Source organism: Anopheles marshallii, chromosome 2, assembly GCF_943734725.1.
Source record: "Anopheles marshallii chromosome 2, idAnoMarsDA_429_01, whole genome shotgun sequence".
Lineage (NCBI taxonomy): Eukaryota > Metazoa > Arthropoda > Insecta > Diptera > Culicidae > Anopheles > Anopheles marshallii.
The window spans coordinates 35,525,561-35,537,879 of NC_071326.1; the positions used below are offsets into that span (position 1 = coordinate 35,525,561).

Here is a 12,319-nt window from a genome sequence, read left to right on the forward strand (position 1 = left end):
AATCAATCAGCAATAAATCAGCATCAGGAATTCAGCAAATAACTCATAACTTCAGATAATCATGCATGATATTGCAACTTTGTAATGCAAAGAGAGGCAACGACCTAATCTAAACATTCCACATATTTGGGTAACAGAAGGGAACAATTGAGGGCCGGGAATAACATTTGATATTTTTGTTCGTAGAATATTTGTAAAACAACCTCCGCGTCCGGCAAACTTGTTCTACAAGAAAATTCACACATTACACATTGTGCTATATATGCTCTTAAACCTTTACATGTGTGGCGTTGCTAGGAGATACTTGGACTTTTGGGTAATGAAACTTTTACTTCGTTCTTTTAGTATTCTAGAAATTAATAGAAATATTGCATTTGTGGGGCGATTTTATAAAGCCTTAATAGTAAACTTAAGTAAACCCTTTTAATTTTACCGACAAAACTGAAAGTCCTATTGACTTTACTTAAGATACCTTCATCATAACCTCAAAAAGAATGTTCCTTACAGTTTGGTTTAAAAAAAAACAAGTTATAGTATTATTGTTGTGTGAATATTCTATTTAAAGTTCATTATATCAATCATCAATGGAAACACAATAAGTTTTGCTCAATAATGCAGTGAACATTTGTAAGATATTCGAAATGAGCTCAATTCAATTCCGATCATTTACCAGCGAACGAGTCTTTACGACCTATGATAACCATCAGTGTGTGAATGGCAAATACTTAAAAATTCATTTAAGAAAAAAAAAACATTACATCACCACATACCTGTGCCGTTAAGGGTAAAATCCATCGTTGCTCATTATCATAAGCTGCCAAAGGTTCGTCCTGTTTATGTTTTGCGTTTGTTTCGAATGGCGCGCCGTCTGTAATGAATCGTTTGTCGTTTCGGTCGGTGGAATGTATCGATGCACACGTACAGGTCGCCACAACAATCACAAGGCTTCTGTGGTTTCTTTTCTCTTTCCCTAGCACACAATAATCACCAGACGATGCTAATCAATGAATGAGCCAAATGCACTCACTAATGATGGACCCGCAGAGCTCGAAAAGAGTCGCGAGGGCGTAACATACACAAACACATACACAGACACACAGAACACGCTTATTGAGAATGCACTTCAGACGCAATGCACTTCATTCCGGCACTAACTTGTGGGGCAATTTCACCTGACGCTCCTGCACTCGCTCTCCTTTGCTCACGCTCTCAATGCGAGATCGTGTGATCGTGTGCTCACTGCAATGCAATTTCACTGTGCCGGGGAAAATATTCTCACTGCTCACTTCCCCGTTTTTCTTCTTTTTTTTTGCACGATCTACGCAGTATGCTCAATCTTATGGATGCATATGCCGGCCTAACATATATGCACAGTGAGAGCACCTTTTCATTCACATTTTCTGGGAAAGAATATTTTTTGCACTTTATTTTGCTTCTCTTTTTATTGCTCGCCGGGTTTGCACGCACCGCTAGTGAGATGTTTTCCTTTCTACACTTTGCTCACTGCATCGATGTGGTCGTGATAAAACTATCGCACTGTATTTCTGGAAATAAAGGAAAAATGGAAATAATTAAATAAAACAGCAGAAAAGTATAGTTTTGATAGCGAAAAGCAAACAAACATTGCGAAATGAACACCATTCAATAATTCGTCAAAACCTAGACCACGGCAATTGCCATGGCAACCTTTCGCAAAACGGTGAAAACGAGTAAAGCGCTTTGTTGTCTGAACCAATCTCAAGATGATATTGCCGATAATTGAGACTTTTTTTATTCAATAACAACGGCCATGCCGTATTGCTAATTGAGGCGAAATATAAGGAAGAGATGTTTGTACAGTGAAGAAGATGTCTTGAACAAGACAAGAATCAATCATCTCTTGTCGAACGTTGCCACACAGCAAACTCTTTACAATCTTTTCTCACCGAAATATTCTCAACTTCGAAGAATTCGTACCCGGTTGCATTGCGTGCGTGTGCAGTTATTGAATCCTATTGAAATGGAAGCTGCAACACTGCATCGGACTGCACGCAGCAGAACCATTGGTAACATGCGGTAGGATTTTGTTCCGTAACATACAATAAGCAGAACATTCTAAGAATTCGGCTAATTTCAATCCTTTCCCCAGGTAATCCCGGGTAATAAATCACTGCTAATTATCATTGAGACTCGGTGCAATCGTTATTCACATGCTGCTGGTACACACACCTCGAACTGGCACTCTTGACCGAGGAGGAACAACTGCATATCCTTCTTCCTTGTTCGTGTTTCTTCTTTTCAGTGTCAATACACATAATTAAAGCGTCAAGTGTGGGAATGAAGTGAGAAAATGGGAAGTGACAGATCCCGACGAGATGATGAGATTGATTTCGATGAGATTGTACAACAATCTCGCTTCAGTGGTACACCGGGAAGATGAACACCCCATCGACATCCATATTCCGCAGGAGTAGGTGGTGGTGGTGTGTGTGTGTGGCAGCAAGAAGAGTGTCCTTCAGACGAATATTAATTACTGTGTACTTGTGGGCCAGCAGTCCGCATTTATTCCTCCCGATTTACCACCCTCTGTCTCTGTGCCTTGCTTCAGCAACCTGAGCAAGCGCAATTTTGAAGCCGACAAACGATGCCCTGGCCATGCAATTGACAGCTTCCACCAAACCCCGAACAAAGGAAGTAAGATCAGCAAGGTGGAAAGGAATAGCCGGAGCGCTTGTATGTGATGCACCTACCCACGAAATCACCGCAAATCGACTGCTATGTTTTGTTATTTTTATACTCTTTTTCCTCTATTCATTCGCACCCGATGCTGCTAGTTCCGAGAACGCACCCATCGAACGCCATTGCTTGTGCACGGCAGATTCAGGATCATTCACGCACTCGCATTCAATACACACACACACACACACGGAAACACACGCGTACGATTCTCAGCTCAGACGCCGCGAGACGCCAATCAAAACCTCGGTGGCAAAGCACTTGTATTCGAATCGCGACGTACAGACGCACACACGACGAACGAACAAATCGCGCATACCATTTTCACCTTGATTGGTTGTTGTTTTTTTTTGCTACGCTTATTTTTCTATTACACGGCGTTCTGGTGCCTCTTTTTCCCTGCGCGCATCAAGCGGCGGAAAATGTTACGCAGGAAAAATCTTCAACACAGCGCGAGCGAACACACAATGCGTCCGACGTCTCGGAAAGTTTACACAAAATACAGCTTGCGTTCGTTTATCCGTGATCCTACGTTCGGGCCGAACGTTCGAACGGCACGGAACATCGGGTTTGTTCGGATGACAAAATCTTTGCCTATTCTGCACAATGGGCTATTCGTTTGGACATGGACGCTACAAATCCTAATGACAGTTCTCAGAGCTGCCGAACTTTGTGTTTTATTTTAAACATTTCTGGATTCCATTTCGAACGGTGCTGAAAGTTTGTTAATCTGCATGCTCTCTTTTTTTGAAAGTCTTTGAGATTTTTTATCAATTAAAAATAGATGTGAAAACGTTGAATTCAATCAAAACGTTAACCCTTGAGTTGCGATGTAAGTAGAACTATTGCTAAATTATTGGAATTACTTCATTTTTTCTAATGATTTGTTGAAATCATTACGCAGTTTTGTTGAATGAAGCTAAAGTCTTCCTAACTCTTGGCAGTAATTTAATGGATGTTGTCCCAATTGCCTGGTTCAGTTCTGGTTTTGAAGGATATTAGAAAACTATTGCCCTCTGGTGGTCGGTGTCATAACCATGAAATATTTGTTCGTTGCAAACATTTCTTTGCTGAAAAAAGGATTAAACAAATATTGCAATTGAAACGCCATGCTACCTATTGTATGGTTAATTAACAATTACGATAATACTTTTATTAACTTTATAAAAAAACGCAATGTTGAATTTGAACAAGTTCAATTGTTTAAAACTATCAATAAAACAGTTGACATTCACTTTTGGAATCAAGCATTTTGCTTATCATCGACCTTTTTTAATCATTCTGGCGCTAAGGTTGGTTCTGATTGATTAGTTGCTGCTTCCTGTACTTCCACTAAAGCTTCCTCCCCCTTTTCTATTTCCGATTCTTCCACTCGCTCGATTTCGACCACCGTATTAGCTCCACTATCGAAGCTAACCTTCTTTTCGATTGGCGCCTTTGTCTGTTGTGTTTCTGTCGCATTGCTTCCCACCGAAGAGCTGGTGCTGATCTTTCGCGTCGGTTGTACTTTACTACCAAAGGAAGCTACCGGTTGTTCGGCCAACGATCCACCGGCAAGGTTAACGCTCGATAGCAGCACAGAAATTTGTTCCGCCGATGGACAGCTTACGATCGTCAGATCATCCTTCGTGTAGGCGTTTAGCATCAAAATTTGCTCCAGTTTTACGAATGCTCCAATAATATTGTTCTGCAAAGGAGATGCATAAAATTACAGTTTAAAGTATATGAGCAATGTTTGCAAATCGTTTCCAAAAAAGCATACCCGAATGGGTCGGAAGAGGATAAATTCCGTATCCTTGTTGGCGAGATACAACTGCATCGAACGTTGCAGACCAGCCAGTTTCGATTTAATATTTCTCAAGCACTCCTGTATGATGGAGCTAATTTGTTGCGGCGCAGCGAACGATGCCATTCGTAATGCCATACCCGTGCTTTGTCCACTCCCTGTAGCAGCTGTAGATGGTGCTGCAGAACCGGCAGCTGTCACCGTCTTTCCACCGCTCGGTTGATTGCGGAGATGATTTTGTGCCGCTTCAATAAAGGTAAGCACCGGCCCAACGAGTTGTTTCGTGGCGTCCTTTATAAACGTTTCGCATACCATCTTCAGCTGTCGATCCACATCTTTGCGCGAATCGAGCAGTTGCTCTCGAACCTGCGGTGTACCGTCCAGCAGAAACTCAAGCAACGCATTGTTCGAACCGAGTGAAAACAGTTGCTTTCGTTTCTGCAACAATTCGTAGGCAGCCGTACGTACCTTGCTAAAGTCCAGACTTGTTTCTTTCGCGGTAAAATCCACCCGAAACGGTGCGATTTGTTCGCGCAGTATAAGCAAATGCTTAATTTCAAACAGCTCACCATCGATCGTGGTACGGTTCTGCGCTATTTGGCCTGCTGCCGTCGAAACACTGTGTATGCAGTGTGCTAACGCTTGCTGCGAAAGGCTTTGGAAGATGGCTTTGTCAATGCAGCGATAGAGTCGCGAAAGGCAAACCAACGTACGGCGCACGGTTGGGTACCACATGCCGTGCAGGTCGGCAGGAGAATTTCCCGACCTCACTTTAAGGGCCGGATCCGTGGTGGGTGGTGTCGTTTCAAGCGACGCGAGTGACATACCCGATGCAATCGAGCTTCGTGAATCGGCTCGCCTTAGCTGGGGAGGTAGGTGTTGGTTTTCCTGCAGCGAAAGTGCAATGCTTTCCATCATTTCCAACTTTTCCGGATAGGCAAGATCACCCGCTGATGGGCGATAGTTGCGAATGTCCGACTCAAGGTAGTTCTGTGCCCGGAAACCAATGCGTTCCTGCACATCTTGCAGCAGTTGGTAGACAATCTTTGCGAAAGCTTCAAGTGATTCCGCTGAGATAGGAAGAAAAAAGCATAATGTTAAAATAAGGGGAAATGATCCACCCGTGGATCCACCCGTGGACCCGTAAGCGGAATGATTATTCACTTACGACTATAGGACACGTGTTCGTCCAACATTTCCACCTTCAGAATGCTACATATTTCAGCCAGCGTTTCAAGATGATCTATACGAATAATGTAGGGCCGTAATGTGTCATAAAGAATGGTGCACAATCCTTCCATATAAATGCTACAAAAGTACAGAAAACGTTAGATTCATATAAAATTTACGAAATCCTTTATCATAAGCCATAAAACTTACATAAGCTGGGCACTTTGTTTAGCGAAAAATTGATAAAACAGCCTGTGCTCATCTTGACAAATGTGTACCATAAAGGCACAAGCAGAGCGTACCAGTGCGCAATGATCGCCTTTGTGCTTTTTAGCGAGATCCTTTATAGCTTGATCGACACCGGATCTCATGATCTATTGGAGAAGAATACACACATTAATCACTGAGCATGTCTATATCACATTGGTATTACCGTCGCTCGCTGGGTAAGATAGCTTTGGTGTAACTCCCCAAGCAGCTGTTCATAGTCCGGGTTACGATCGAGACGATCCTCGATCAACCCAGTGATCCGTTTAATGCGCGGTGAGGATGCTTGAAACTTCCCATAGAACAGAACAAACGCTGCATCTGCCGTGGGATCGCCAATTTTTGGCTGATCGAGTGCTTCTAACGATCGCGGAACGCCGGGACCCTTCGGTGCGAGCACCTGCGCTGTGGCATTCGACAGAATCCCGAACACGTACGTTTTCATCATCTGAGTAGCCTTGGCCAGACAAGCGCGATACTTTACAGCGTACGTAGATGCCTCACTAAACGATGGCTGCAGAAAGGGACGATAAAGCTACAATCGGTAAAAGGATCTCATTCAAAAATAAACCTCCCAATATACTCACGTTCACACGCATATATTCGATGCAATCGTCGATCGTGTTCAGTATATCCACAAATGTATCGTTCGACACGGAAAATGTAGGATTGTGCAATCGCTGCGATATGCTTTCCGCCTGGGTGAAGTACTTCAGTCGTTTCTTTATCTCATCGCCCGTATCACTCAGCCGCGTTTGATCCTGCAGCAAACTTTCACTCGCCCGGTGCAGCGAAGATGTTTTCTCCGAGACGAAGTTAAACTCCTGCGTCAGCTGGCGAAGCGATTCGAGCGACACATCGATTTCCTGCAACATCTGATCGCATTCGTTAGTGCGCGATCGCAGCTGTTCGTAGTATTCCATGTACACATCGTCGAAGTGTTCGAGAATTTCGGCATCAATGGAATTGTACCAGGAAAGAAAGTTTTGCGTGGAATCGATAACGCAAGCAGATTGTTTGAACTGTTCCAGCGAGGCCGGTAGCTCTTCGTTTGTTGCGTGATCTTTGCTATCGTCTGCTAGCGGGACACTCTGCAATTAAACGTATTGATGTATTGCTTAAGGGTGAATTATCTTGCACAAATTATTCCGCCACTCACCGGTACGTTGCCGTTGGCCAGGTCGGTTAGGCGATTGATGAAATCCGATTGCGTGGCACTAAGTGGAGCGAGTGGATTTTCTTTCAATTCCCACTGCACTAGCTTCGATTGAATCTTTCGTAAGCTGGCGTTATCTGCTCTCATTGTTGCTACCGTTTCCATGCTGTTGCTGATAGAAAACAGGCCCGACGACCCCGAATGACGTTCGCTTCGTTCGTCCCGTTTTGACAGCTGATTCGCTACACGGCAGGAAAAAAGTATAAGCGACGGCCGGAAATTAACATTTTGAGCATTATTCAAAAAGAAGAATCACTGCTTTTATCGCTTTACAAAGGCTCCCCAAATACATTTTTATTAGACTTCGGACATGCAGAAATAAACTTGATACATTCGCTGGACACCGTACGGTCATTACTATGTCATCTGTCAAAATGCCGGGTTGATTTTGATTTCACAACATTTCTTGTTTATTTACATCGCTACACCAAAACCAAATGTTCCTGCCTGCGGGTGTGCTTCCGTAAAATCGCCAAGATTGCATAACGTGCTCGATCCAATTGCTGGGCAGTGGGCCAATAACATTCTTCTCTCGTTTCGGGTGACCGGCATCGGCTCGAACGCAATGAACGACATCCGGTTGCTGAAGGATCAACAGCGCGAAAAACATCCAGGCTTTGATTCGTACATCGAGTGTATGAGCCGGTCGTTGTTTACGGGTTTGGCGACGTTTTCACTTGGATTCGCCGGCATCTACTTTCTGCAGCAGATCGGACAACGCTATCTGCCGTACACGAAGAAAGGCAACATACTGGTGGCAACGCTTGTCGCAACCGGTGCTGCGTACAAGGTGACCTCGGACCGTACCCGTGCCTGTCAGGCACGGTGGATGGCCGTAGAAGAAAAGTACAGCGTACTGCAGGAAGCACTCGAACCGGGCGCCATATCAAACGAGACGACAATTTAGAGGTGAGACACTAATCGTACCATAGTTTACAATGTTAGGGTTAAGTGTACGTTCCATTATACGGAAGGTGTGCGGGAAGAACGCTGTGCAATTTTACCAAATGAAAACCCTTGTCGTTACCACACGATGGCAGCCATTAGAACGGCTTAATGTGCGTCGAGAGAAATATACCGATGCAAGCAAATACAAAGGCGGAAAGTTGGCTGGACAACGTCAAAAAGTAATAGCATCAGAAAACGACCATTTCGTCTCGGAAGATGATGAAACGTTGCAGGGTGGCGACAATCGAACCGAGTTGATAGATGATCGTGATTACGATTCCGTGGCTTCCAGTGCAATGCACGTGACAAAACAGATTCTCAACGTACAGCATGTAGTTATCATACAACCGTACATCAAGTGGGGACCACGGAAGAATCCCACCAAGCCGGAACTGTTGCTACAAGAAGCGGAAGCTCTCGTGCGCTCACTGCCCAAATGGGCAATAGAGCTCAGCTTGAAGATACCGGTGGAAACGCTTGACAAAAGACAACTATTTGGTAGTGGTAAGCTGGAAGAGCTTAAAAACATTATCCAAACTCGCCAAGAATCCGGTACACCACTCACCTGTGTGTTTATCAGCAAAGGCACACTCACTTACTCCCAAAAGCAAACGCTCGAACAAACGTTTCGTCTCCCGGTGATGGATCGCTACTCGGTGGTGGTACAGATACTTCGACTGCACGCCGTCAGCATGGAAGCGAAGCTGCAGGTTGCCCTTGCCGAGCTACCGTACATCTGGTCGCAGGTGAAAGATCAGGACGGATCCCCGAAAGGTTCGGGTCGGATCTTTTTAAGCGATTCCCAACGTCAAATGTTGCAGCTACGTGAACGGAAGCTTCGCCACGAACTTGCCACGATTCGCTCGCATCGCGAGCTGCTTCGCAACCGTCGACGGCAGAAAAACTTTCCCGTCGTGGCGGTGGTCGGTTACACAAATGCCGGCAAAACCTCACTGATCAAAGCACTCACCGAAGAGCAAAGTCTGCAGCCGCGTAATCAACTGTTTGCCACACTGGACGTGACGGCCCATGCGGGACTGTTGCCCTGCAAGCTTGAGGTGCTGTACATGGATACGGTGGGGTTTATGGCGGACATTCCCACCGGGCTGATTGAATGTTTCGTAGCCACGCTCGAGGACGCTATGTTGGCCGATGTGATTGTACACGTGCAGGATATGGCACACGAGAACAGTGCAGAGCAACGAGCCCACGTAGAACGTACGCTGGCAAGGCTAATGCACAACGGTGAACGATCGCTCAGCCCGGAGCGTGTCATTAACGTAGGCAACAAAATCGATCTCGTGCCGAATCCGGCTGGGTTGACAATCGAATGTAATGATGCAAAGCAACCAACGTACGATCGATTACATCTCATTTCCTCCCAGACACTGGTTGGTGTACACGAGCTGCTGTTGGAGGTGGAACGGAGAGTTCTCATGGTAACGGGACGTCAGCGGATTGTGATACGGGTGCCGATGGGTGGCACGGAAATAGCATGGCTGTACAAGAATGCGGCCGTCACAGAAACAGCGGCCGATCCGGAAAATGCCGAACGGATGCTCGTGAGTGTGGTTATAACGGAAGCCAAACTGCAACAGTTTCGCCATCTATTCATTCGAAAGCGAAGTTGAGTAGGAGTTGATGTATAGAGGAAGAAAATAAACGTGTGTTATATTGTACAGGACCAGAACGATGGTTTAGATATTGTAGTATTCTGTATGCAAAGACTGTAAAAGAAAGTTGAACATTTGTATTATTATTAAAGCAGCAACCGTTGCTTTTGGTTACTCTTCGTGGTCTACCTTAACGACATATCGCTGCAACTTTACTTGGACGATCTATTTGACGAGTACACCATTACACCACTGTATCCTATAGTGCAAAGGTTATTTATGCTCCTTGATGAATAGTAGTTCTTTCACAACTAGCTAGAGTCCATTACCACTAAATGTCCAGATCCAAAGCGCAAAGTTATGTGGTTTTTCTGGAGCTTCCAGGTAGACTACCACCACGCTGTGCCTTACTTGACCTTAAGGCGCTTCAACAACGGAGCAGTAAGGCGCATCCATTGTACTCTAATCTACACACAAAATTCTTGATTTATTCGAGAGTTTGTTTTTTTATAACATGCCATCGTATATTTCTACTATTATTTATTATCCATTGAATTCGTTTCCCGCTGACCACATTCGAACACAGAAGCTGGACACATAAGGGTGAAGTTGAATATGGACCCCACATAAGACATTTAATAAAACACAATTATTGTATTAAAAGTAATATTAAAACAAAAAAAACGTTCTGCAAACAACTAAAAAGAGCATAATGTACGTGTACATTCGCTCCCGGTTTTGCTAGCACCATACCTGGTGACTCTGTGCTCTTTTGACACAGGAATTAATTAAGCGTGAAAGTTAATACTTTACTAATTTGCCTGCCTGCTTACTTTAATGTAGAATTGTCCGCCGAAATTAGGTTGTACAGTGTGGTAATGGGATGCAATCTACGCACATCAAGTTGGTCAGATAATGTTGATATGGAAAACGTGTCCAAATCCGCAGAAGAGGATGCTGGTAGTGTTTCACCAGAACCATTCAAAGAACCCACAAATAAGCTCGCCTGATTTGCCTCATTTGCTGGAATAAGGTTAGGGGGGTTCTTTTTTTAAGATATGAAGGAATGTAGCACGGTGGCTCTGAGAGGACGTTTGGAAAGCGCAGTACGATTTCCCATTGGTTGCATTTAACATCTTCCCTAACTTTCATCCTTTTACAATTACCCTTTCGAAGTCCGACGTTTAGGACATTTGCTTAATGATATACAAAAAAACAACGGGCATCTATCAAATAGCGTGTACAAACTTCCTACCAGCAGAGTAGCTGTTGGGTATTCTTCCTTACATCGGTCTTACTTCTGTTCTCCGAAGATAGTTTTCACGTGTTCGAACACCGCGTCCGGGCCGGCGCTGGCATCGATTTTCTTCACCAACTGCAACTCCTCGTAGTGCTTAATAATTGCTACCGTATCGTTGATGTAGGTGTTGAACCGTTTCTTCAAACTTTCCGCATTATCGTCCGAACGGCCACTGCTTTCGCCCCGCTTCAGACACCGCTCGGTGCACTGTTGCTCGGAGCACTCGAAAAACAGCACGAACTGCTGCTCCACCTTGTCGGCCATCTTTTTCGTCCAGCCCTGCAGATTGTCCTCGTTGCGGGGGAATCCATCGATCAGGAATCGATCGTTACCGGTTGCCTGTTGGAAATACGAAGTGAAGCAGAAGGAAAAAGCGTTCAGCAACAATCTCATTATAGAGGCGGTTCTCTTTCCGCTGCCCATCATCGTCTTTCTTGACGCCCGTTCTGAGCCTTCTTCCGATTAGCGTTTGGGGGTCTAAAAATAGCAAAAATCGTGCAGATTGCGTAAAAGTGCGTCCCGTGGAGACACGGTTGAACTTGAGAGCGAAAACACGCTACGACCCGAGGCCATCGATAATCTGGTCACCAATACTGGCGCAGTCGGGAAGGGCTATTCGATAATTTTAATTGTGTAACAATATTCGACACACATTCGTTGGGACGTTACTTCTTCTTATCAAAATACCAAATCCGGATACGACTGGAAATGCGAAACATGATTTTGATGGTTTCCCGTCGGCTAAAATACAGAACTCTCACCTGAATCGTTTTGTTCATAGCATTTTCCAACAGGGCGCAGGTAATTTCTACTGGCACGATCCGACCATTCTTGATATTGTCCTCAATCAGTGCCCCATACTCGGACCCTTCCCGGTTGCGTTCCTCGCGCAATAAATCACCGGCAGACAGATGCGTATAGCCAAACTCTTTCACAATCTTTTCGCACTGCGTACCCTTGCCGGAACCGGGGGGCCCGAGAACGAACACAACCTTTGGTTTTCCCATCACGCTAAACTTCGTACCGAAGGGACACACGGGTACGCTGGTGCTTTTGCTCGGTTGCGGAAGTACCGATTGCCGGATGTTTGCGAACTGTTTGCCTACACCGATACGCGTCGCGGACCAGCACTGGTTGATGTGATGATGATGCAGCACCGCCCAGCTTGTAGTGCGAGCGATAACCGACGTCATAAAATGACTTGCGCGGATAAGAAGGGTGTGTAGGGTGTGCGTGTGTGTGCTGACGTCACCGCTACCGACCGCCGGAGGGGGTGGAAAACAACAACACGGTGGCGTTAGAAA

General features: G+C 45.0%; 4 protein-coding genes across 4 annotated transcripts; 2 read left to right on the forward strand and 2 right to left on the reverse strand.

Moving 5' to 3' along the window:
* Positions 1-3,991: 3,991 nt before the first annotated feature.
* LOC128717900 (conserved oligomeric Golgi complex subunit 3) lies at positions 3,992-7,259 on the reverse strand. Its single transcript, XM_053811577.1, has 7 exons — positions 7,077-7,259; positions 6,526-7,029; positions 6,105-6,452; positions 5,882-6,045; positions 5,670-5,809; positions 4,478-5,571; positions 3,992-4,402 (listed from the first exon to the last, which is right to left on the reverse strand). The coding sequence occupies exons 1-7, from the start codon at positions 7,257-7,259 to the stop codon at positions 3,992-3,994; spliced, it is 2,844 nt and encodes a 947-aa protein (XP_053667552.1).
* Positions 7,260-7,719: 460 nt separating this feature from the next.
* LOC128708685 (transmembrane protein 141) lies at positions 7,720-8,061 on the forward strand. Its single transcript, XM_053803664.1, has one exon. It carries the CDS (start codon positions 7,720-7,722, stop codon positions 8,059-8,061), a length of 342 nt encoding a protein of 113 aa, XP_053659639.1.
* A 31-nt stretch (positions 8,062-8,092) lies between these two features.
* LOC128707888 (putative GTP-binding protein 6) lies at positions 8,093-9,733 on the forward strand. The gene has a single exon (XM_053802844.1). It carries the CDS (start codon positions 8,093-8,095, stop codon positions 9,731-9,733), a length of 1,641 nt encoding a protein of 546 aa, XP_053658819.1.
* A 1,276-nt stretch (positions 9,734-11,009) lies between these two features.
* On the reverse strand, positions 11,010-12,208 carry LOC128710386 (UMP-CMP kinase). The gene is made up of 2 exons (XM_053805439.1): positions 11,777-12,208; positions 11,010-11,354 (listed from the first exon to the last, which is right to left on the reverse strand). The coding sequence occupies exons 1-2, from the start codon at positions 12,206-12,208 to the stop codon at positions 11,010-11,012; spliced, it is 777 nt and encodes a 258-aa protein (XP_053661414.1).
* Positions 12,209-12,319: the final 111 nt, after the last annotated feature.